Raw genomic sequence first — 26,041 nt, forward strand, 5'->3', positions numbered from 1 at the left:
AAGTTTTGCCACCCTGATATCGATTTTAAGCTGTTTAGTAAGAAACGAGACTCAGAAAGAACTTTTAACCCTCCCTCCTTTCTTACCCAAGAGATTCAAACAGAGAAACCTGCTTCAGAAAGGCGACCTTAGGATGGTCCCCTTCGCCTAGTTTGAATTAAGTATGGTAGCTAGATAGCCCGCGTCCATTGTTTCTGGTCACCTAGCTGCTGTCCTAGCAACTACCTATCAGTCGCCCACTCTCACTTCTGAAATCTAATATCCATTCCGCTCCCCTTCCCCCCCACACCGTCCAGTAATGTCTCATTGTCTTAAGAATTTTCATGCTTCTGTGAATTCCCCACGTGTATGTTGTGGAGGAAAGGGGCCACACGCTGACCTGACAAGCTCAGGGAAGGCCTGCATGGCAGCCTAGCAGACTCAGAGACCTAAAATAACCACAAAGGATGGTCTGAAATTAAACTTTGACTAAAAGCAGTTATGGTGGGCAGTTATGTCCTAGGCCGGTATCTTCACTGACAAGATCAACTTTGATCCTTACTGAGCCCATTTGCCTTTTTGCCTCTAAGATAACATTCCTTTGAAGTGTCTGGGTAACTTGTAACTTCCCTTTTTCTGGAGCCCCTGGGGCACAACCAAATGTTCTGGGCGCCAGGGCAGATACTACAAATTCCTTCATTATCATGTTGATTGATCCTGCACCCACCTAAGTAAGTGTCCATCATTTTAGTTTTTATCCTATCACAGAGGTTTCCCCGATTCGCTTAATCCCACCTCCTTAAATCTGTCACCAATGAATTTCATGTATAAATACGAATGTAACCCTGCCATTCTCCAGAGCACTATCTCAATTCATTGAGGTTCTGCTTCCCGGCATATGTCGACAGTTTGGCTCAAATAAACTCACAAAAATCCTTTACAGGTTTCAATGGTTTTTTTTTACGTTAACAATGTATTAAAACCTTGATTTTTCCTCCTGTTAATTTGTCTTGTTAGCTGGGCTCTGATGGCTGTTTCCATTTGAGTTGCAGGTTGTGAAAGAATTCACAGAGAAGAGTAACTGAGCAAAAAAAGGTTTATTCACTTTCCAAGGGAGGAAAGGGGCCCGGAGCTATAGAGCGCTAATGGCCCTGTCCCCGTGAGGGACTGGGGTTTTAAGGGCTGCTTGAAGGTTAAGGTGGGGGCTCTGGGGCGGAGCTGGCTTCACCCGGGTTCAGATGTAGAGTGTGCTGTGTTCCTCGGGCAGGATGTGGCCATGGCACAAGGTGTCAGGGGTCACCTTCGGTTCAGCAACCTTCGGTACTTGAGTCCTGGCTAGGAAAAAATTCAGAGCCGAGACTCAAACTGTAAGAGAACAGTTAATTATAAAATCACAGAGGCAGACGTAATTCATAGAAGAAATGGGCTTGGGAAACAAGTTGTCCAGGTAAAGGAAGGGCCCTTGGAGCTTAGGAGGGAGGAAGGTAAAGGTTCCACATCTGCAGGGGGGCGCAGGGAAAGGTGCACGTGTGCTCGGGGGTGGGCTGTGTGCCCCCCGGAGGGCGAGCTTGCCCGCCCTCTGTCCTCAGGGCTTTAAGGGTGGAGACTTTCGAGGAGGTCCCAGGGGAAGATCTCAATGGACGATCAGCTTTCCTGGTATGTCCTTCCAGGGGGTCTCCACTCGTTGATTGGTCAGTGCTGTTAGACACTTTCTTGTGCTCCATTATGCCCCGCTGGGAGCTCTTGCCACTCCCTTCGATTTTCCTGTTATTCTCATTGTAGGTTTCATGACTAATGGCCTTCAGTTTGCAGTAAAGGGCCTCACCCAATTCCCAGTGGACCGCCTCCACCCGGCCCCACCTGCACCTGGTCCAGTGGTGACTCTGACCTTTACAAAAGACATAAATATCCCGCTGACACCGACACACTGGTCTCAGCCCCTGTGAGAAAATGTAATAAAATTTCTTAAACTCTCACAACGTCTCTTGGCCTGGCTCTTTCAGCATAGACCTAATATTTTTTGTACCCGAAACCCGGGATAGCTGAGGGAGCCTGTGGGGACCCCCACTCCCAGCTGCAGGCTTTGCCAGACCACATCAGCCACTTGAATTTCTGGTGGGGGTTAACTGCTTTCTTCTAGATGACCTATGGTGACGTATCCTGTTGTCTCCTGTCCTAGTATGGAAGTCAGATGGGGCTTTTCTCCAGTCCCGTTGTTTTTCTCTAAGGGGGTTGGCGGGAGTTGGGGGTAGGGGGAATGGCATATTGTCCCAAGTAGATCCCAGGAAAGGAGCTGGAGTGTTTATCTAAAGCGTCCCTTGAGATAAACTTTAGCGGTGCAGGTGTTAGGACATTCAAGTAGTTGCTAGTGAAGAGGCTACTCTATGCAAGCAGGACCAAGGGCAGGCCTAGGACTGAAAAGACCAGAAGCTTTAATTTCAGTTTTTTAAAAATATATATATATATTTTATTGATTTTCCACAGAGAGGAAGGGAGAGGGACAGAGAGCTAGAAACATAGATGAGAAACATCGATCAGCTGCCTCCTGTACACCCCTCACAGGGGACTTGCCCGCAACCAAGGTACATGCCCTTGACCGAATCGAACCTGGGACCCTTCAGTCCGAAGGCTGAAGGCCGATGCTCCATCTGCCAAGCCAACCCGGTCAGGCTAATTTCAGTTTTAAGCGTACGCAAAATGATTCAACTAACTGCTGGAGGAATTACACCACATGGAACATATGCAGTTGCAAATCACACAGCATTTTGTTACTCACAAAAGTTCCTGATGCTGTGAGCACAGGCTTGATGGGATCCCGGTGGTCCTGTCTGTCCTCTGGGGCCCAGCAGCTGGGCTGGTCCGGTCCGGATACAGGGGGCCAGCGTTCCTCACCCGAGAGCTCTGTCACGTCTCGTGAGGTCCTAGTCATTCTTCTGTCGTCTGGCAGAGGGAGGAGCATGGAGCGGCATCACTTGCCAGACTGACAAAAGGATGTGTCTTTGTGGCTGTCTCGACAGGGGAGCACTGTTGGTTGGCCAGGACCCATTTTTAAAGCCTGTTTCGTACCCGCAGCAGGTCAGGTGGCTATTAATCAATTACGTCAATGCATACATGTTCATCTCAAACAGGGTGAGGGGATACATGTGGTTATCTAGGGAGAGTACATCACTCACACAAATGGTTATCTTAGCAAGTCACTCTGAGCCAGTAACTGAAGTTCAAGTCCTTATCTACGGGATACACCGCATCAGGGCAATGGGGAACATGTCCTTAATACCACACTTTAGGTTTCAGGAAAGTTAACTCAAACATTTTAAAACCTTTTTAACATATTTAGATATTTTTAAAGCATTTTTAAACATTTCCATATATTACCACAACACATGACTGACTACATACCAGAGAAAAAAAGGTCAATGGGAAGATCTGAGCTGTATGACTGGAGCAGCTCTAAGGGAGGAAAGGATGCCTCAGGGGATAGGTCCTAATTAACAATACTTAATTCCTAACACTTGCTCTAATTCTGCTTGTTGCTAGGTATCCATTGCTAGGTGCTTTCTGTCCTGGCGACATTCTGCACCTGGCCTCTTGTCTTGCTCTGCTCATGCCTGTCTGCCTACTGTAGCACCGTATCTGTCAGGGTTCTTGGTCTCATGCAGCAGAACCAGTTAAGCGAGCAGAGAGGGAGAGGGAAGGGCGGGAGGGAGCCTATTACAAAATGTAGGAGGCAGCACAGAGGAGACCCAGAGAGACGAAATGGGTTGCCCGAATTACAGTTAGGTGTTGGAAGTAGCTTTCGGACACAAGGGTCTGTTTGTAAAGTTCATACTGACTTTGGAGGGGTGAGTCCCTGGTGGGGATTCACCCCCAGAACCAAGAGGGTTCTTGGCTTCATGCCAGAAAGAACTTAAGAATGAGCCTTGAAGTAAGGCAGCAAGATCATTGAGCAAAGAGGACAAGAAAAGCCACTTCACAGACAGAGTCCTGGTCTCTCCTCACTAACAGAGAGAGAGAGAGGGAGCGACCTTAACCTTCTCTGGAGGTAGAGCTTGTATCTGTTTGTAGCACCTATGAAAAATTACTGGGATGGGAATTGTTGGGTTTAACTTTTATTTTTAAATGTATTTTGATTTTTTTCCAGAGAAGAAAGGAGAGGGATAAAGAGTTAGAAACATCGGTGAGAGAGAAACATAGATCAGCTGCCTCCCATGCACCCCATACTGGGGATGTGCCCACAACCAAGGTACATGCCCTTGACCGAAAGCGAACCTGGGACCCTTCAGTCTGCAGGCCGATGCTCTATCCACTGAGCCAAACCAGTTAGGGCTGGGTTTAACTTTTAAAAGATATATTTTGTGGTCTATTTTCTTTTATAGTATGAGTGTGTGGTATGAGCAAGCTATTAATAGGAAACTTTACAAGAATTTTCTCTATTTTGTAAGTTCCTTGTGATGTGATCTCATGACTGATTAACCAAGTTTTGCATCTGGAGGCATGCAGACTTTAGCATGGCTTTACTTTGGTCTATGTGTTTAGTTCTCATGCCTCTTCCCTATATTAATACCCTATGGGAACAATATGAAACATCTCACTCTGTAGGGCAGTGGGACAAGCTAGGGCTATACTCAACACTCCTGAGTGAGGCTACTCTTCCTCTGCCTGAGGACACCCTCAGTCTCAGTGAGGGAGCCACTGAAGCTGTAGAACAAGGAATCTACTATAGTGCCGGACTTGGCCTAGTGTGGCAGAGCTGGCGGAGAAGGCTATGCAAACTCTTCCGAGTCTACTACTGAGCCAGGAGTCACTAGAGGTCAGCCAGGTGGCAGTGGTGAAGGAAGAGTGATGTGGATAAGAACAAACCTGAAGTGTGTCTGTGTCACCACATCTGCCCTTGAAGCCATGGGACTCACAGGCCTGGAGGAAGAGCACAGAGCAGCATACATCGGTGCCCTGTACTTGGACAGGCAGCGGCGGCTCTGGGTGAAGCTGCAGGTCCATGAGACAGCAGTTCAAATGGGTACAAGCTGCTCTGCTGATGCCCTTTATCCACCATCAGAACATAAAACGACTGGTTTCATTCTGCTTCTGAATCTCATGCAGTGTCTCGTGACCCAGGCTAATCTTGAACCAGCCAGGGAAGGACTTCTTGGGAAAGGTTGTTTCAGCTTATCGACACAGGCACAATACAAAGTGACCACACCTGTCGTATGAGGGTCAAAGGCAGTAGAGTGCATCCCTCATTGACCAAAGATGCCAGAGGTTTGCTTTCTTGTTCATCTTGCAGCTTCCACACCTGCCCTGGGATAAGCCCATCAGATGTTTACCTGGTTTTGATTGTGGAGCCACATGGCAGCCAGGACAGCAGTGAATTCTTCCTGTTGCACCTGTCCAGTCTCAAGGAGGTGTGTAGTGTGGTGAAGATAGTTGGAATCCAGGACCATGGTGCTGGGCTTGAATGGACTGGGTCTACGAATTGGACAAGCCATATAAGCTCCCTGGGCCTGTTTCCCCATTTTTAAAATGGACAAGGGTCTTAACATATCATTATGTGGTAGAATATGAACTGCATCAACTGTTTTGAAACTTCATGCATTTGTTGCCAAGTATTTTTTCCCCCTATTCTCCAAGCCTGGGTCTCTCAGTTCCTTGGGGATTCCACAAGCCACCCCATAGCCTTTTCTATTGAATTTAGTTCATCAGAAGAGGCATAAGCTTTTCCCACCAAAAGTACATAGTGTTTCACAGGGTGGGTAAGGTGTTTGCTCCCTGGACTATGTGCTGGACTTTTATTATCCTTAGACTGGATCTCTTCTGGTGTCACTAATAGGTTAAGTGGAGAGTCTTGCCCCTCCAAAAGGCAAGAAACATTGTCTTTTGAGCTGTGTCCAAGATGCTTGCTGTCAGCTTTCCTCCTTCATCCTATTACTGTGAAAGTTCTTTTACTTGAGACTATGTCTATCAACATGCAGATTTGCCAGCTGAAGATGTGGTTTCACTCTGGTGATGCACACCCGAATCTTGTTTATTGTGCTGCCTTTTGGTTTCCTTAGCAAGTGAACATTAGTCTTCGTCAACCCAAGGAGATGATCCTCCCCAAAGTGAAGCCATTGTCCTGTGCTGCAGGATGCCCTCCATTGCTGTGAGCCTGAAATGGGACCTCACAGGAGGGCAGCTTGTCTCATCCAACCCAGCTCAGGTTCTGGCTCTGTCAGTTGTAATGTTTGAGAAGGGAAAAACACAGGAGACTTTAAAGTAACAGCTTTATTTATGACTGAAAACGTAAAGGCATTCACAGAACACCAAGGAAAACTATTTCCTGTTCAGTTTTTAAAATCTCAGCCCCGCTGAGAACTGAACATTCACCAGGTACCAAGAAAGAATGCATCTCTTCAATAGACTGTCACAGTAACAGTTTTCTGTTTCCTCAGCATCCCCCAGTTAGTCCCACTGAGCCTTGACTTAAAATTACAAGTCTGTTCACTTTTTAGTTCGCTGGGCCACACAGGCTGGTCACAGCTTCACGTCAGTGCTCCCTCAGGGAGAGGTCTGCACAGGACACATCTGCTGGAGTCCCTAGTGTTAGGTCCTTTCTTCAAGTAATAATGGCAGCCAGGAATGAGCAAATATGGGTAGCAATAGGGAATCAGCAAATTAAAGCCTTAAATCTAAGGCAGACAATTTCCATTTTTCTCAACTGAAATAATGGGTTGGATAATGCTTTTATAAAAGATACTGTTTTGTGTATACAGCACACAATGCTTAACTAATTTTATTATATACATGTAAGTATACAGATTTAGGGAAAATCTCCAGACTATTTTCCCAAATGATTTATGTAAGAAAAAAGAGGGAGGGACACAAACTATTAGCTCTTAGAATTTCAAAAGAATGCCAAGACATTTATTTTCATAAAATCTTGGTGGAGATGCACCTCTGGGATGATCTGACCTGAGTTAAGAGCTGATTTTCCTGTATCTATACTGACCACAAGCAGGTCACCAAAAGCTGGTTGTTAACAGAGGAAATAGTGGCTGCTTGTATCCTAGGGTTTCTGATAGCAGCAGCTCCATCGTCACCAAAAGTACTGTACCCAGCACAGCTTAATGACATGGATCCATGATAGTGTATGTTTTGAAACATATCCATGGGAAGTACTTATTGAATTAGAAATTCATGAAACTAGAGGCCATTACGACATAGGGAAGAGGACTGTCCCTACACAAAGGGTTCACAATATTAACTGGCTCTTGAGATAGCAAATAGTGTTAGAAGAACATTGTAAATAAAACTTAAATATGAAAAAAACCAAAATGTAGTACAATATATAATTACTGAAGTCTTTTCTTTTATGTAAGAATGTCAGAAAATCCAGGGATAGCTTTTATATCACAGAATGGTCCGTATCGCCCAAAAATGTCTTTTGATTGGAGTGCAAAATAATATCTGTTAGAAGCTAAAAACTGAGATAAAGTACAGGCCATTGGGAGTGGTAAAGCTTTAATTTCTCCAACTTTCTTCCAAATTAACTTAATACCAGGGTTCTCATGGCACAGGAAGAGGTGGTAGCTTTCCACAGGAGCACACTTAGGATTGATCTTGGCGATGTTCCAAGTTAGGGCAATGCCCCTGGGTCTCAGCACCCGTTTCACTTTGAGCTCAGTCTTCTGGGGAGGAAGTGTGTCTTGAACTTTGTCTACCGGATTCAGTAGTGATTGTGGTGGTGCTGGGAGAGGTGGCAGATGCTCAAAGGACTCAGGAACCTGAAACACATTTATGAAAAGTTTAGTGAGCTGAATTGGTGGGTTCTAATTATTTTAAAGTAGTTGACTGCAGTTCTACAACATATTATTTCCCACTCCTCAATCCATTTATAAAAATCACTAGAGGCCCTGTGCATGGATTTGTGCACCAATAGGGTCCTTCGGCCTGGCCGATGGGTATTGGGCTGAAACCAGCTCTCCCGACATCCCCCGAGGGGTCCCGGATTGCGAAAGGGCGGTTCATGGGTGACACACCCTGGAACCAGGCTCCCTCTTCTCTGGTTCCGAGTGCATCACCGAAGAACCACAGCTGGCAAGTCACTGTAGCTCCTGCATTGAGCATCTGCCCCTGGTGGTCAGTGTTTATCATAGCTACTGGTCGGCTGGTCAAACAGGTGGCTGGTTGCTTAGGCTTTTATATCTACACTAATAAGATACCTTAGCAACACCCACCAGCCAATCAGGAGTGTGTATGCAAATTAACCCAACAAAGATGGTGGGTTAATTTGCATATGCAGGTGCTGAGCGGTGGGAGTCATTCCCCACCGCCCCAGCGGCTCCAGGCCTCTGGGCAGCATGGAAAGGCAGAAAGGCGGCTCCAGGCTGGAGTGAAGGCAGAAAGGTGGGTTGGGCCGGAGTGAAGGCGGTGCTGGCAGCCAGGGGAAGGAAGGCTCATTCTTGCAGGAATCTTAGTGCATCGGGCCTCTAGTATTTGATAACAAAAGGATGCTTCAAGAATATGTAAGATTGGATGCAGTCTTTTTAAGCTTAAGTTTCTTTTATAGTTAAGACTTCTACATTCTGGAATATCACACTAACCAGAATGGGTTAGGTCCCAGACATTCTGGATAATGTTCCATCTCATTTCCAAATTGTGTTCCCAAACACTGTTAACTTACACAAAAAATGTGAGTGTACAAGAACACCCATTTCCGGGCACTGTCAGCAACAATGGCTACTACTCTTAAAAATCTTTTCGAATTTGTGGAGTAAAATAATGTATGTTTTAATTCTTGTAGCTTCTAGAACATTCAATGAAATTATTTTAGTTGTGTAAGTAGACTCACAATAGAACATTTTAATTTTAAATATATTTTTATTGCTCTGAGCAAGGGAAAGGAAGATAAAAACATCAATTATGAGAGAAAAATCATTGATTGGCTGCTTCCTACACATACCCCTCCCCCACACTGAAGATCAAGCCCACAATCCAGGCATGTGCCCCGACTGGGAAATGAATTATGTAGTTCATAGGTCGGCACTCAACCACCCGGCCACATTGACCGTGCACAACAGAACGTTTACAAAAGGACATTAAGTGCAATCTAAGCTAAAATGTCACCAAAATATTTCTTCATGAGTAAAATGGGCACGTCCATTTCCACTCAATTTGAAATGACTATCCCTTTCAGAGCATTTCATATCAGTACCTGGGTTTCATTTTGGGCCATTGGTGTTGCCTCTTTTGAGATTGACACGGATTTCATATATGACTCCAGCATGGATACTGAACTTTCTGTGAACAACACAAGATTTTAAAACTTAAATTCACCTGCAACATTCAATCCCTTAGCCTTTAAGCAAAGAATAGTTTACATTGTGGGTGGTAATTAAATGTGAACTAAACTTTTGATAAAAATTCAAGATCCAAAGTTACCAAATAGAGAATTTTCCTTTAATATGAAAAATCCCCCACTTAAGGTAAATATTTAAGTCATTATGTAACTGGGAACCAGGAAAAATTACACAGGGGAGAGGGCTCCCTGCTCAGTGGTCCCAGAGGAGGATTGTGCTCTGTTAGGTTAATAAGGATATTTGCAAGCACAGAGCTATTTACAATCCTGCTTGAATATGTGATACACACAGTCCTGGGAAAAATCATGCAGGCTGGGATTGAAGGAATCTCTACTGCTGAGGTCTATGCTAGCCTAAAGGGAATTACTTAGATGGGAAATGTGGACTGCGAAAAGGGAAGAGGAAGGAGCAGGGACAAAAGGGAGAGTAGAAGAGAGACACTGAGAAGAAAGAAAAGGAAAAATAGGGAAAATGTGGATGAGGAAAGAAAGAGAGGTTAAAAGGTGCAAGAACAGTTTGAAAACAACTAGGGACATAATTGGAACCTAATAAGCAGTAAAAATCATTTTAGATCCATTGTGTGTGCAATGACATACTGTTTAATACACTCAATGAATCTCCTCCAATTGAAACATATATATTTTTTATGGAGAAGGACAATTAAGAATCTGCATTGTGTTTCAAATTTATTAGTCACTTTATTTACTATGTTAAAAAACCTTTTTGGAAGAGGTGATGACTTTGTGATTATAATTATAAGAGTCTGTACAAACTTTTTAAACTGTTTAATTAATTAGAACTAGATTTGTGAAATCATAATCTATAGGTTAATCACCACACAAGAGCTGAAACAAATAACCTTTAAAAATTCAAGTGCACAGTTTCATACAAAAAAAAAATTGTGCACTCGCAAGGTGGGAGGGCCTCAGCCTGGCTTGCACCCTCTCACAGTCCAGGAACCCTTGGGGGATGTCCACCTTCCGCTTCCCCCAGGGGAGAAGGCCTAAGCCACAGTTGGACATCCTTAGTGCTGCCAAGGAGGCAAGAGAGGATCCCGCTACCGCCACTGTGCTCGTAGCTGTCAGCCTGACTTGTAGTTAAGCGGAACTCCCCCTGTGGGAGCATACGGACCACCAGGGGACAGCTCCTGCATTGAGTATCTGCCCCCAGGTGGTCAGTGCGCATCGTGGTGACTGGTTGTTCTCCATTTTGGTCGATTAGCATATTAGGGTTTATTATATAGGATTGCCATATTATTATCCAACCAATAGACTATGACCTGCCCCAATCAATCAGAACTATACAAAATGTACCCTTATTTGATTTTATACTAACCAATACAAACTGTACAATTTGGAAACCTCACTTACATGAAGCAGGCAAATATGGAAACTATGGGTGGGAAGGTTTCTGTAAAAAATGGCCTCTCCTCTGTCTTGGAAGAGTGCTTCTGGTTTCTAACAGAGGCCTTGTCTACCTGGTTTGCAAAATGTTATTTGATTAAAGTTGCTCCTTTTTTGCTCCAGTGCCTTTAGATCAGTGGTTCTCAACCTTCCTAATGCTGCGACCCTTTAATACAGTTCCTCATGTTGTGGTGACCCCCAATTCCATTGTTACAAATTGAACATAAAGCATAGTGATTAATCACAAAAACAGTATGTAATTACATATGTGTTTTCCAATGGTCTTAGGTGACACCTGTGAAAGGGTCATTCAACCCCCAAAGGGGTCGCGACCCACAGGTTGAGAACCACTGCTTTAGATGGATTTGTTTACATGCCCTCGCATCCTCTCACAACCACTATTGTTATAGTTAAGGAATTAAACCTGATAACACAGGTAGAAAAGAGATTCATAGTAGCCCCAAACAACCCAAATATCTTTCACTGAGTGAATGGATAAACTATCCTATATAATACAGAGGTAATATACTAATTAGACCAGACAGTGGAATGACCCTCTGGAATGACCAGTGGGCGGAAGATGGGACCACAGGGCAGCCGGGGCCACGAATGCCTACTCTTGTATGAATTTTGTGCATTGGGCCTGTAGTTATACATAAACTACTATACATCCATACCATGGACTACTACTCAGCAATAAAAAGTAAAACTAATACACCTAATAATTTAGATAACATTCACAGAGAATCATACTAAGTGAAAGAAGCCAATTTCACAAAGATACATATTGCATTATCACATTTATATAACATCCATTAAATAACCTAACTATAAAGGTAGAAACAGATTCACAGCTGTCTGGGTTTAGAGACTGGGGGCAGGAAGTAGGTATGCCTATAAAAAGGTCAGCATGAGGGAATCTTGCAGTGACAGAACAGTTGTGTGCTTGATTGTGGTAGCAGTAACATGAATGTACACATGTGATAAAAAACTGAATAGAGCTATAACACACACATACTAAAATAAACTTCATAAACTGGTCAAACACATTTTGAGTTGTTACCCTTTCCTCTCTTTTAAAAAAACGAAGTTGTTACCTGTGTTGCAGTTTGATAGACCTTCTTTAGTCAGATCAATCACAAAATCAAGACTCTTTTCCTCTACAGCCTAAAAAGTTAGGTTAAAAAAAAAAAAAAAAAAAAAAAGACTTTTGCCTCAATAGCAGAAAGATGTTTTTTAAAAAATAAAACACATAATTTTAGATTACCGTACAGAAACTAGAGATTAAACATTTTATAAATATTTATGTTTTAATTTAACTCTCCTGTGAGAAACTCATGAAATACTTTATAGTTTGAGAATATGACTAGGCAGTGTCCAAATAACTTAATTTGTTAAGTATGACTGTAAAATATACTTATCATTAGCTGTTTGCTTTTTAATGCAAGCTAGACTAGAACCTGGTTATGCTAACTCCTAGAACTAACACATTCAAATAAACAACATTTAAAGACAATTATTTATTACCTACCATAACTTCAGTAACAGCATTAGACGAATTAAAATTTCCTGATGTAATTTTTCCAGTATCTGAAATAAAATTATTAAAATATGAACATTTGGCAAGTTTATTAAACTATTAAATATGTATGTACTTTGTAATATATAAATGCTAAAACACAATAATGGAATGCTAATTATCTGCTTATTATACAATCATAAAAAGTAGCTCAATTGACTTTAGCTATACCAAAGACCGAACAGCAAGTTAAAACAAAATATAATTTTATTTCAAAATATTTTGTCCTTCTGAAGCTTTACAACTATATTAGCAACTCTTGAAAACCTATCTGTAAATACCATTTGAGGAAATAAACTTGAAAATGTACACATTTTTGTTCAGTATCTTTAGATCAGAATAGCTGAGATGGCTGAGCATTCTTCACAGAACCAATAAGAAAGCCTCAAAGATTCCTTAAACTATTTTATTCACAATAGCAGCAGCACAAACTACAGGGGCAATTACGTAGCTACATAAGTGGAGACAAAGCTTTCTGAAATTAAAATGCAAATACTCTAATATATCATAAAAATTAAAATGAAATGGAGAATTTTGAATGAGCAATGATGGGCCAGAGAGCTATTTGGAGAGGAAATTTATTTGAAATTTAAGGTTAAGGTATAATAGTGTACATAAATATAGTAAGTCAGACTCTGAAGAGCAATAATAGTATTATAAAAACACCAAAAATTTTTTAAAAAATCAAATATACTAAAGAATTGCCAAACTTTGCACTGGCTGGGTAGTTTAACTGGTTAGAGTGTCATCCCACTATGCCAAGGTTGTAGGTTCCATCCCTTGGTCAGGGCACATTCAAGAGTCAACCAACCACTGAATGCATAAATAAGTGGAACAACAAATTGCCGTTTCTCTCTCTCTAAAATAAATTTTGAGAAATTAGGCAAACTTTAAATCTTAAGTAAAATATAAGATAACTTAATAGATAAAACAAAAACCAAGCCACCGGCCCTGGCTGGGTAACTTAGTAGGTTACAGCATCATTTTGATATGCCAAGGTTGTAGGTTGGATCCCTGGTCAGGACACACATAGGAAGCAACAATGAATGCATAAATAAGTGGAACAACAAATAAATGTTTCTCTCTCCCTCTCCCTAAAATCAATAAAATAAACAACACCCCACCAACATAGGCCAGAGCAAAGAAGTAAAAATAATGTATGTGTAAAAGGTAAGTAGTTAACTTACAAAGCCATTAAACAAACGGTAAGGAAACAAAAGGTCATAAATTGATAAACACAGATTAAAAAGAAAATTCAATTATATTAAGAGGTCCTTTATTTATTTAGGGAATATAAATCAAATATAAATTAAAACATTTTTGAGAGTAGAATTTTGTTTTATTAAAAGGTAATATTCAATTCTCTAAATATTGATTTGAAGCTTTCTAAATTAATAAATTGCATTTTAATCAACTTAAGATACCTGTTAGATTTGATGTAATTGGTGTTGTCAAATTAGGATTTTCCACAGAAATCAACACAACATCATCGTTACTAAAATGATAAAAAAAAAATGAACTAAATATGGATTATTAAGCTTAAACATACAATCAATGGTTAGAATTCTTCTAAATTAACATTTCACACCTGACATATTTTAATCTAATAAATGTGTGTGTGTGTGTGTGTGTGGGGGGGGGGAATGGAAGTGATAAAATCAAATACCCTAGAAACTCCATGTATTACCAATTAATTATATGACCAATAATAATAGACACTTTAACCTCAGCAGAGATCTACTTACAATGAATCTAAATACATTATCTATAAGTATACAATTACATAAAGGTGCAAAACATAAAAAGTCACCCTAGCAAATATACTTATATACTTGTATTCATGAAAATAAAACAGGTAAGTGAAAGAAACCCATTAAGATACCTTGATTCTTACAAGATTACTAGAGGCACGGTGCACGAAATTTGTGCATGGGAGGGGGGCCCTCAGTCTGGCCTGCACCCTCTCCAATCTGGGATCCCTCTCGCAATCAAGTTCCACTGGCTCCTAAGTGCTCACCTGCCTGCCTGTCTGATCCCCTTAACTGTCCTCCCCCTCTTGTCTGATCCCCCTGCCTATCTGCTCTCCCTTCCTGATCTGATCCCCCTAACTGCCCATTGGCTCTCCCTTCCTCTCTGCACCTCTAGAACCCAGCGCAAGAGTGCTGAAAGCTCTCTGCCGAGGCCCCAACCCCATCCTGACACCCCCCTCCAGGCCGAGCTGTGTGGCAGGCCTGTTTGCACCCCCTCTGGGGGCGGGGGGGGGGGGCGGTGGAGGAGGGACTGCGAGGCCTGTCCTGATGCCTCCCTCTGGGCCGGGTGCCTCTGTTGGGAGTGGCCTCCGCCTCCAAAGCAGCGTGATGTTAGTGCTGGGCAGGCCTGCACGCGCCAGCACTGGGAGTGAAGTCCCCGCCCATCAGCTCCTGTGCAACCTGTTAACCTGCGCGTGCAACCTGTTAACCGGTTGTGACTGGGACACTGTTAGGACCAATTAGAATATTACCTCTTTATTATATAGATAATTATGGTTATGAAATAGCCTGAGTCAGAAGATTGTATTCTGCTCTCATATGACCCTGATACCACTTTTATGAGTTAACATTTAAATCAGAATTTTTGTTAAGAAAATCTTGAGTATTGGGGAGATAAAAATGGAGGTGGAGTAAGTGGATGCTGCTGGGACATGCTCCCAGGACCAAACTGGAATTGAAACTAAAATACAGAAAAAATCCTTGAATAATCAACTGAAGATTCACTGGAGAGAACCCTGATACCCAAGGGCTGAAAGTGGAGACCACATAGAGACTGGTAGGAGACCTGGAGGCTCAAAAGGGCTGGCTGGGCTTCCACAGAAGAGCAAATGAATTTCCGGAGAGATACCTCAACTGTGGGGGGTTATCACTGAGAACTTTGGGGTCTAATCCTCAAGTAGAGAGCACCAGAACTGGGAAGGGTACCCGCATAATATCTGCGATGAGAAAGAGCAGAGTTGTTGTCTGCCAGGGAGAGATGGCTGGAAATGTAGGTACCTCAAAGAGACAACACATGAAAATCCCTGTAAGCCACTCACCTTGTGCTCCGCCAGAGGGAGGGCAGAGTGGACTAGAGCTGTGTGAGCAGAAGCCAGGGTTTGAAGCTCTGGGGTTAGAGCAGAGAAGGCAGACACCCCTGGTTTTCTGTGCTGAGTCATTCCCTCATGCTCCAGAGGGCATCTTTCCAAAGCAGATAATTGCTATACAGGCAATTTTGCCTGTAGGGGAAGACAGTTGATCCACCCTATTGGAAAACACCTTGTCCAACAGTGTGGAGTTTCTGAAACCCATTAAGACACTGAGAATAACAATAAGCCCCTAGTTGGAAGCCACTGACACACCCTGTTGGAAAGGCACTTATGACACCTGTGGACGACTGCCTGAGGGGTATTCAAGACTACAGGCAGAGGCAGTCTCTGGAGGCTTTGAGTCTTTGGGTGACCTAATTAGTCAGAAACAGCGTTTGACACTGTATTGCACTAGAGATTGAGAGGTGTATCAGATTTACCTAATACATAGTCCCAAACCCAAAAAAGCAGCCAAAATGAGGAAATAACGAAACAACCCCCAAATGAAAGAACAAGAGAATTCTCAAGAAATTTATCTGATACAAAGTTCTGAATAATGTTGGTAAAGATGTTCAACAGCATGAGAAAAAATATACTAACCATGAAAACAGAAATAAAGAATGTCAATACAAATAGAGAAGACATTAGATGAACCCCAAAAGGCCCATGCCCAGACATATTATAATTAAAATACCAAAAATTAAAGACAAAGTGAAAATCTTAAAGGCAGGAGGAGAAAAGCAAATTGTTACCTGCAAAGGGGCTCTTATAAGGCTTCCATCTGATTTCTTATCAGAAACACTACAGGCCAGAAGGGAATGGCATGAAGTACTCATGGTAATGGAAAGCAAGGATCTGAAGCCAAGATTACTATATCCAGCAAAGCTATTCTTAAAAATAGATGGTCAAATAAAGAGCTTCCCAGACAAAAAAAAAGAAAAAAAAAAAAAAAAAAAAAAAGCTAAAGGAGTACATTAACACCAAACCAGCATTATAAGAAATGCTAAAGGGACTGCTATAATGAGAAGACAGAGAGAGAAATCTAGCCATACAGAATTAAAGTGGAAATAAATAAATACCTATTAATAATAAACTTAAATGTAAATAGATTTAATGCCACAAACAAAATACGTAGGGTTGCTAAATGGATACAAAAACATGACCCAACTCTATGCTGTCTAGTTAATAAACTATTTAACCTACAACTTAAAGAACTAGAAAGAGAAAAATAAGAAAAACACAGAAGGAAGGAAATAAAAAAATACAAAAAAAAAATTCATGAAACAAAGAGCTGGTCCTTTGATAGTATAAACAAGATTGATTAGCTGTTAGCGAGACTCATCAAGAAACAAAGAGGACCCAAACAAATAAAATCAGAAACTAAAGCAGGTAATATCTCACAGATATCAGAGAAACACAAAGGATTGTAAGAAAATACTAGGAACAATTATATGCCAACAAACTAGACAACCTGAGGGAAATAGACAAATTCTTAGAAAAATATAATCTCGCAAAACTGAATCAGGAGGAATGAGAAAACCTGCATAGGCCAGTAACAATTGATGAAATAGAAGTAGTAATCAAACATACCCAGCAAACAAAAGCCCAGGTCTGGATAACCTCACACGGGAGTTTTATCAAACATTCAAAGAAGAACTCACACCTGTACTTCTCAAACTATTCCTGAAAATCCAAGAGGAAAGAACACTCCCAAGCTCTTTTTATGAAGCCAGCATCATCCTAATTCCAAAACCAGATAGACACTACAAAGAAAGAGAATTACAAGCCAATATCCCCGATGAACATAGATACTAAAATTCTCAACAAAATAATAGCAAACCAGATCCAGCAAAACATTAAAAAGAGCATACATCACACCAAGTAGTATTCCAGGGATGCAAAGTTGGTACAATATTCACAAATCAATAAATGTGATACATCGAATAAACAAATTGAAAGACAAACATCACACGATTATATCAATAGACGCAGAAAAGTCATTCAACAAAATCCAACACACATTATTGATAAAAACTCTCAGTAATGTGTAAAGAGAAGTATACCTCAAAGCCATTATAACCCAAAACAGCCTGGTACTGGCACAAAAACAGGCATATAGATCAATGGAACAGAACAGAGACCCCAGAAATTGACCCAAGCAATTACGCTCAAAATATTTGACAAAAGAGGCAAGAGGGTACAATCGAGTCAAGATAGTCTTTTCAATAAATGGTGTTGGGAAACTGGACAGATACATTCAAAAAAATGAAACTAGATCACCAACTTACACTATACACAAGAATAAACTCAACAGGATAAAAGAGTTAAATGTAAGTTGTGAAACCATAAAAATCCTAGAAGAAACTATAGGGAGCAAAATCTAAGACATCTCTTGCAGCAATATGTTGACAGATACATCTCCTAAGGCAAAGGAAACTAAGGAGAAAATAAACAAATGGGACCACATCAAAATAAAAAGCTTCTGCACAGCAAAAGGAAACCATCAACAAAACAAAAAGGGACCCACTGTATGGGAGAACATATGCGGCAATGATACATCTGATAAATCTGATAAAGGGTTAATATCCAAAATATATAAGGAACTTAAACAACTGAACATAAGGAAGACAAACAATCCAATAAGAAAAAATGGACAAACGACCTAAATAAACACTTTTTTATTTTATTTTTTTTTAATTCTCTATTTTTGAAAGTATTATGTATGCCGTCTTTCCCCCTTCATTGGCCACCTTAAGGTCTTCAGCATACTATTGTCTGTGTCCATGGGTTATGCATATATGCATAAAAGGTTTTGATTAATTATCTCCAACCAGCCCAAACTCCCCCACCTTCCTTCTGAGATTCTGCACTCTGTTCCATGCTTCCATGTCTCTGGATTCACTCCATTCAACAGTTTGTTATTTAGATTCCACGAGTGCAATCGTGTGATATGTGTCTTTCTCTGATTGACTTATTTCACTTACCATGATACTCTCCAGGTCGTTTCATGCTGACTCAAAGGGTAAGAGATTCTTCCTCTCTACTGCTACATAGTATTCCATGGTATAAATGTACCACAGCTTTTTTATCCACTCATCTACTGATGGGCACTTGGGCTGTTTCCAGATCTTAGCTATTGTAAACTGTGTTGCTAAGGACATGGGGGTGCATACATTTTTTCTGATTGATGCTTTTGGTTACTTAGGTTATATATTCCTAGATGTGGGGTCAAATGGAAGTTACATATTTAATTTTTTGAGGAAACTATATACTGTTTTACATAATGGTTGCACCAGTCTGCATTCCCACCAGCAGTGGAGAAAATTCCCTTTTCTCCACATCCTTGCCAGCACTTGTCATTTGTTGATGGTAGCCATTCTGACAGGTGTGAGGTGATACCTCATTGTTTGAATTTGCTTCTCTCGGACTTTAAACAGGGGGCCAGTTCACTGTCCCTCAGACCGTTGGAAGGCCGGACTATAGTTTAAAAAACAAACAAACTATGAACAAATTCCTATGCACACTGCACGTACCTTATTTTGAAGTAAAAAACAAAACGGGAACAAATACAATATTTTTATTTGCATGTGGCCCGCGGGCCGTAGTTTGAGGACCCCTGTCCTAGAGTTTGCAATACACATATTTTTACAACTAATTCAAGTCCACATTCATATATAGCATTGTACTGTTTAGAAACAGGCCTTTAGTAATGTAGTAGTAAGATGTGGGGGGATGGGAAATATTCTACTAGTCCCATCACTGGGTTTCTGTCTCTTAGTGAGTCTGTGTCCAGGAACGTGAACATCAGTATTCTCCCTCAATCCCTCCCAACCTGTCCTGAGGTGATAGTTTCACTAGAGGGGATTAGAGTTGGGTATTTTCCTTCCTTCATGTAGAAGGCTACAGAGAGCAGAAGTAGGGTATTTCCTTTCTCCTAGGTAGGTTAAGCTCTGATAACAGTTTTTCCTATGAGCAGGCCGTGTTAAGACAGACCTCTGGCTGGGGTATTCCAAAAAGTTCCTTTTACCTTCCACCTGTGGGAAACATGAGAGGGTTTTTCTCCAATATTCACTGGATAGACTTGGAGAACTTCTGGAGGTTAAACTCACAACACTGTGGGGTCCCCCTATAACTGTCCTCCAACCCCCAGAGTTTTAGATTTTTGTACCTCCACACTAGATCTCAAGGAAGTTTTTGTTCCAATTCCAGTAGGTTGTGATTATGTTTCTGCCTGTTTCTCTCTCCAATAAGGGGGGCAGTACTTTGCTCTGTGACCCTACTTCTCTGATGAATCTAAGAAGAGTTGACACTTTCAGTTTATTCAGCTTTTCAATTATTGTTAAAATAGAGTGGTGACTCCTTACATGTTGGACCAGAAATCTGAAGCTACTTTGTAGTTTTGAAGTGAGGTTTATAGATGAATTGGCAATTTTATTCCTATCTACACTAATAAAAGACAAACATGCAAATTGACTTTACCTTCGCTATGCCTTAAGCCACGTCCACCAGCCAATCAAAGCAACTATATGCAAATTAACCCAACCAAGATGGTGGCCAGCAGCCACGGAGTTGGAGCAAGCAGGAGGCTTGGTTACCTTAGTGATGGAGGAAGCCAAGCTTCCCATCTGCCACGGCAGGCTCTGAGCTCCACTCAAGGCAACAAAGTTTCAATTATAGAAGACAAATAAACCCCAGATACCTGATTTCAGCCGGTTGTGGCCAAGGAGCTGGAGCGAGCAGGAGGCTCGTGTTGCCCCTGGCGACGGAGGAAGCCAAGCTTCCCGCCCGCCCGCCATGGCCGGCTCTGAGCTCCACTCAAGGCTACAAAGTTTCAATTATACAAGGTAAATAAATCCCAGAATAAAAATAAAAAGGAAAAAGGAAAGGCTGGGAGCTTCCATCGCTCGGGGGCTTGGCCAACCTGAAAAAGGCCCTCAGCCCCTCACCCAGGCTAGCCAGGCACCCCAGTGGGGACCTGCACCATGAAGGGGGTGTGACCAACCTGCAAACACCCATCAGCCCCTGACCCATGCTGGCCAGGCACCCCAGCAGGACCCTGACCCTGATCCGGGACACCCTTCAGAGCAAACCAGCCGGCTCCCACCCGTGCACCAGGCCTCTATCCTATATAATAAAAGAGTAATATGCAAATTGACCCTAACAGCAAAACGCCTGGGAACAACTGATTGCTATGACACACTGACCATCGGGGCAGATGCTCAATGCAGGAGCTGTCCCCTGGTGGTCAGTGTGCTCCTACAGGGGGAGTTCTGCTCAGCCACAAACCAGGCTTATGGCTGCCAGCACAGCAGTGGTCGTGGGAGCCTCTCCCACCGCCTCAGCAGCACTAAGGATGTCCAACTGCAGCTTAGGTCTGCTCCCTGCTGGTAAGTGGACATTCCCCCAAGGGCTGCCGGGCTGCCAGAGGAATGTCTGACTGCCATCTTGAGCCCGATCCCCCAGGGGGCGGACCTAAGCCAGCAGGTGGTCATCCCGAGGAGTCCCAGACTGCAAGAGGGCATAGGCCAGGATGAGGGAACCCCCCGATTGCACAAATTTTTGTGCACTGGGCCTTTAGGGTATAATAAAAGGGTAATATACAAATAGACTGAATGGGAGAACCGAAGAACGAATCAAAGAGTGATACGGTAATGATATCAACCGCTCGCTATGATGTGCACTGACCACCAGAAGACATCAACTGGTTGGTCAATTGCTATGACATACACTGATCACCAGGGGCAGATGCTCCAACTGGTAGGTTAACCTGCTGCTGGTGTCCAGCCCTGGAGCCCTCCTACAGTCCCACCCCAGCTCAATCGTGCACCAGTGGGGTTCCTCAGCCTGAACTGCGCCCTCTCGCAATCCAGGACCCCTTGGGAGATGTTGGGAGAGCCAGTTTCAGCCTGATCCCACAGGCTACTCCCCTGGGAAAGGCGCCAGACGCAGGGCTCATGGCTGATGAGAGCTGCTATGGCAGTGCAAGCCACTCCCAATTGGGACTGATTAGGTGCCAGCACACGCGGTAGGCACAGTGGGGCTGGGATGAGCGGGAGCAGCAGGTAGGAGATGTAGGTGGCATTGGACTGCGGGTTTCGGCTTGATCCCTGCAGGCCACCCAGAGGGACCCCACCCATGCATGAGTTTGTGCACCGGGCCTCTAGTTCTTTGATATTATTTTAAATGATATTGATTTTAAATATCAAATTCCAACTGCCTGTTGTCTGTACATAAAAATACTATACAGAAATAGTATATTGCATGCATACACACACACATATATGTATATATAAACACTACACACATTATACTAGTATAATATACACACATATATATCCTATATAGAAACAGGAAATTTTATATTTATCCATATGTATTTTAAATGACAAATGCCCTTTCCATTAATTTACTTTTGCATAGATCTAAGAATTGCATCCACTATTTTCCTTCTGCCTGAAGAACTTTAACATTTACAAAAAATATATATATTTTTACTAGATGCCCGATGCACGAAATTCATGCGAGAGTAGGCCTTTGTTACCCCGGCTGCCGGCACCAGCTTTCCTCTGGCACCTGGGACCCTGGCTTCCCTCACAGGCCCGGCTTGGTCTGGAAGGATGTCTAGTCTAATTAGCACATTACACTTTTATTATATAGGATTGACGCAGAGTGGAAGAGAGATGGAGAATAGCTGCCTTCTGCTTGTGCCCCAAATAGGGATTGAGCCCGCAACCCAGGCTTATGCCCTGATTAGAAACCGAACTGTGACCTCCTGGTTCATAGGTTGAAGCTCAACCACTAAGCCATGCTGGCTGGGCTCCTTTAACATTGTAGTGCAGGTCTGCTGCTGACATAGTCTCTTCACCTATTTTTAGTGCGATAAATCCTTTTATCCTCTACATGTCTGAAATATATTTTCACCGAGTATAGAAATTTGAATGAACAGATTTTCTTTCAATGTTTTAGAGATGTTTCTCCATTTCTATACTGTAGAGATGTCTTTTAGTTTGTAAATTTATGGTTACAGCTGATCTGTTGTTGTTCCTTTATATGTTAACTAATGGCCTAGGGCATGAAATTCATGCACATTAAAAAGGGATTAGAGGAAATATTTTAATATTGCTATTTGTCCTTTCTATATACTAGAAGTGTCAGAGATGAAAGAAAATTAGTAAAATGTACATGAAAATCTTCCTCCTATCAGAGTCTGGGGCGCACTGCGGGACCCAGAGTCAAGTCCCTGCACACCGCAGCACCTTAAAATTACGCGAGTCCCAGACCCAGCTGGCCCAACCCTTGTCAAGCTCCGCCAGGCAGAGGGCACAGCCTCAGGGCCCCCGTTAAGCCCCACCAGGCAGGGGGCACAGACTAAGGTCCCTCGGCCCAGCGCCAGGACAGGTGGTGCGGCCTGAGGTCCCCCATCAAGCCCTGCCAGGCAGAAGGCATGGCCTGAAGTCCCCTGTCCCAGTGCTGGGGGCACAGACTGAGGTCCCATGTCAAGCCCTGCTGGGCAGGGGACACAGCCTGAAATTCCCTATCAAGCCTACCAAACAAGGGTCGTGGTCTGAAATCCTGTCAAGCCCCGCCAGGCAGGGGGCGCAGCCTCAGTTACCCCATCAAGATCCACTGGGCGGGGAGGCACAGCCTCAGGTAACCTGGTACTGGGGTGGGGGGCACAGCCCTAGGTACCCCAGCCTGGGGAGAACAGCCTGAGGTCTCCTGGGCCAGCACTGGGGCGGGGGGCGCACCTTGAGGTTGCCTGTCAAGCCTCACCGGGCATCGGGAACAGCATAAGGTCCCCTGCCCTGGCTCAGTGCCACACAGCCTCAGGTGCCTGCTGATTGCTTGCTAAGGCTCGTCACAGGAATTTGGCCTCCGCTGTGGATACAGCCATTTTGTATTATGGAAACACTGCCTCCGCTGTGGGCGCTGCCATCTTTGTGATGGTGTGACAGTCAATTAGCATATCCCCTCTTTAGTAGATAGGATGTGTCTTTCCTCTCTGGTTGCTTTTAAGATTTTCTTGTTATCACCGACTCTCAGCAATCTGATCATGATAGTTGTTTTTTTTAAATTCTTTTTTCTGTTTAAGTTTGTTAATTTTTCTGACCCCTTAACCCCTGCCTAGAGATACTACAATAATATATATATTAGATGGCTTGATAATGTTTCATAGGATTCTGATGCTATGTTCATATTTTCATTATATTTTTCTCCTCATGTCTTTGTTTTAAATTTCTATTGCTATTTCACTGATTCAAAAAATAATTATTCTGTTATTAGTGATATCCAATGTATATTTCACTTTACTGTCTTTTTCATCTATGGAAGTTCAATTTGCGTATTTGCTTTTAATTTTCTATTTCTTTAAGTGTTCAAATTTTCACCTATATTGATGTACACAAAGAACATATTGGTAATAGCAGGTTTAAATTGTTGTCTGCTAAGTCCAGCAACCATATTATTTCCATGTCTACTTTAATCATTTCAGTTTTCTCAAGGTTTGTTACTTTAAATGCCTGGTAATCTTTTATTAGACATCAGACACTGTAAAATTTACACTGTTGGATGTTTCATCCCTTTAAAGAGTGTTGGACTTTGTTTACTGCTAATGAATTACTCAGGATTCGTTTGATTCCTTGAGTCCTTTTAGTTTAATTTTTTTGTTATTGTAGTTTCACTGCAATGTTTAGTCTAGGACTAATTTAGCCCCCCTATAGCTATACTTGTCTAAGGCTCTAATCTACCTCTTGTTCCATGATATTATAAGTCTCTTTTCATAGCGAGGGGGAGAGCAAATGCCTGACCCCTGTAAAACAGACAAGAAATATTTGACGTCCTACTTTTTAATGGTTCTTTCTCCAGCCTCTAATAGATTCTTAGAGTTTGCTGGAATCCAAGAAAGACTATGTCTTAAGAACCAGAATGAAGCAGAAGAATTACCAAAATCAAAATGAGCCTCAAATTATAATTTCTTGAGTGGATTAAGTGATTAGCCCTTGCTCTATCTGCCAGAGGACATAAAAATCTTGTCTCTAAGAAGGTGATATCATTCAAAGCCTCACCAATTTTTCAGAAATTATTAAGTATGCCAACAGAATCAAATGATCAGAAACGCACAGAACATCAACAAAAACAGATATACAGATGTTTCAGATATTGGATTTATAAAACAATGGCACTGAACTATGACTAACAGTTTTAAGAATATTGAGGAAAGATAGAGAACATAGCTTAAACAAATAGAAGAGTAATCAGAAAGGAATAATCTATGAAAAAGACTATGATAAATTTAAGAAGACCCAATTTATACAAAGATACTCTTATGGAAGGAGGAAGATGTGAGGTGGGAAGAGATATTTACAGGGAATGTATCTGACAATTGGAAAAAGCAAATCCAAAGAAAAACATGCAAAGTCTTAGAAAACTTTATAAAAGAAGATGTCCAAATGGCTAACAAACATAAAAATGTGCTTAACTTCATTATTAGAAGGAAATACAAATTAAAACCAATATGTGGTACTATCAATATAACAGTGTAGCTAAAATAAATAGGCAGATAATACCAAGTGATGAGAAGAATATGGAGTAACAAAAGCCTTATGTACTTTTAGTGGAGTGTAACATGGTACAATTTCTTTGGTAAAGTGTTTGTTAGTATCTATTGAACCAGAAAATACACATACGCTATGTACTACTGATTCCACTTCTAGAAAATGGCAAACAGAAATGTATACAAGTACATACAACAAAAGAAATGTAAAGGAATGTTCATAGCAGCTCTGTTCATAATTTACCCTATCTGTAAATCTAGATGTGTATCAACAATTGTAAATGGGTAAATTGTGGTGTATTCATTTGATGGACATTATATAGAAATGACTGTGAACAAATTATTGCTGCTAAAAAACTGCCTGGATGAATCTCATAACACAATGTTGGACAAAAGAGGCAGGATACCAGAGTTCACTGAGTAAGGTTCCATTTATATAAATGTGAAAAGCAAACTTAAACAACTTATGGTGTTATAAGTTAGAATGGTGGTTGCTTAGTTTGGTGAGGTAGGTGTGGGACTGATGACGGCAAATATGGCATACTAAGTAAATCAGACTGGATGACACTGTGATTGTTTTTGATCTGGGTGGACAGTTCACAGGGCATTTGATTTTATCAAAATTCACCAAACTATACACTTACTGTCTGTGCAGTTTTCAGTAGGTATTTTATGTTAATTAACTTCGTTAATAACTAGTGTGTGTGAATAAAGCTGTTAATTCTTATCCTGAAGAATCCATCCATAAATATGGAATCTAATCAGAATTCAATGAACATTTGAAGATATGCTGAAACTGATCTACTGATTGCTCCCAGTAATGGCTCTTTAAATATACTAGAGGCCTAGTGCACAAAAATTTGTGCACTCGGGGGGCAGGGGGGTCCCTCAGTCCGGCCTGTGCCCTCTCGCAGTCTGGGACCCCTCGGGAGATAACAACCTGCTGGCTTAGGCCTGCTCCCGGGTGGCAGAGGGCAGGCCCAATCCCTAGGTGCAGCCCCTGGTCGGGCTCAGAGCAGGGCTGATTGGGGAGTTGGGGCGCCACCCCCTGTCATGCACAGAGCAGGGTGGATTGGGAGTTTGCAATGCCACCCT

The 26,041-nt window shown here is 42.1% G+C and overlaps 1 protein-coding gene across 1 annotated transcript in view; it reads right to left on the reverse strand.

Annotated features, from left to right (window-relative positions):
- Positions 1–6,222: 6,222 nt before the first annotated feature.
- ATF7IP2 (activating transcription factor 7 interacting protein 2) overlaps positions 6,223–26,041 on the reverse strand; it is a 63,402-nt gene continuing 43,583 nt past the window's right edge. The window contains exons 7-11 of the mRNA XM_081089921.1: positions 13,721–13,791; positions 12,249–12,307; positions 11,815–11,884; positions 9,170–9,255; positions 6,223–7,739 (exon numbers count right to left, since the gene is read on the reverse strand). Coding sequence (XP_080946047.1) covers positions 7,326–7,739; positions 9,170–9,255; positions 11,815–11,884; positions 12,249–12,307; positions 13,721–13,791 — 700 coding nt within the window. The 3' untranslated portion in view covers positions 6,223–7,325. The remainder of the gene's footprint in view (positions 7,740–9,169; positions 9,256–11,814; positions 11,885–12,248; positions 12,308–13,720; positions 13,792–26,041) is intronic.

The sequence above is a fragment of the Myotis nattereri genome (genome assembly GCF_964212035.1).
Source record: "Myotis nattereri genome assembly, chromosome: 4".
Lineage (NCBI taxonomy): Eukaryota > Metazoa > Chordata > Mammalia > Chiroptera > Vespertilionidae > Myotis > Myotis nattereri.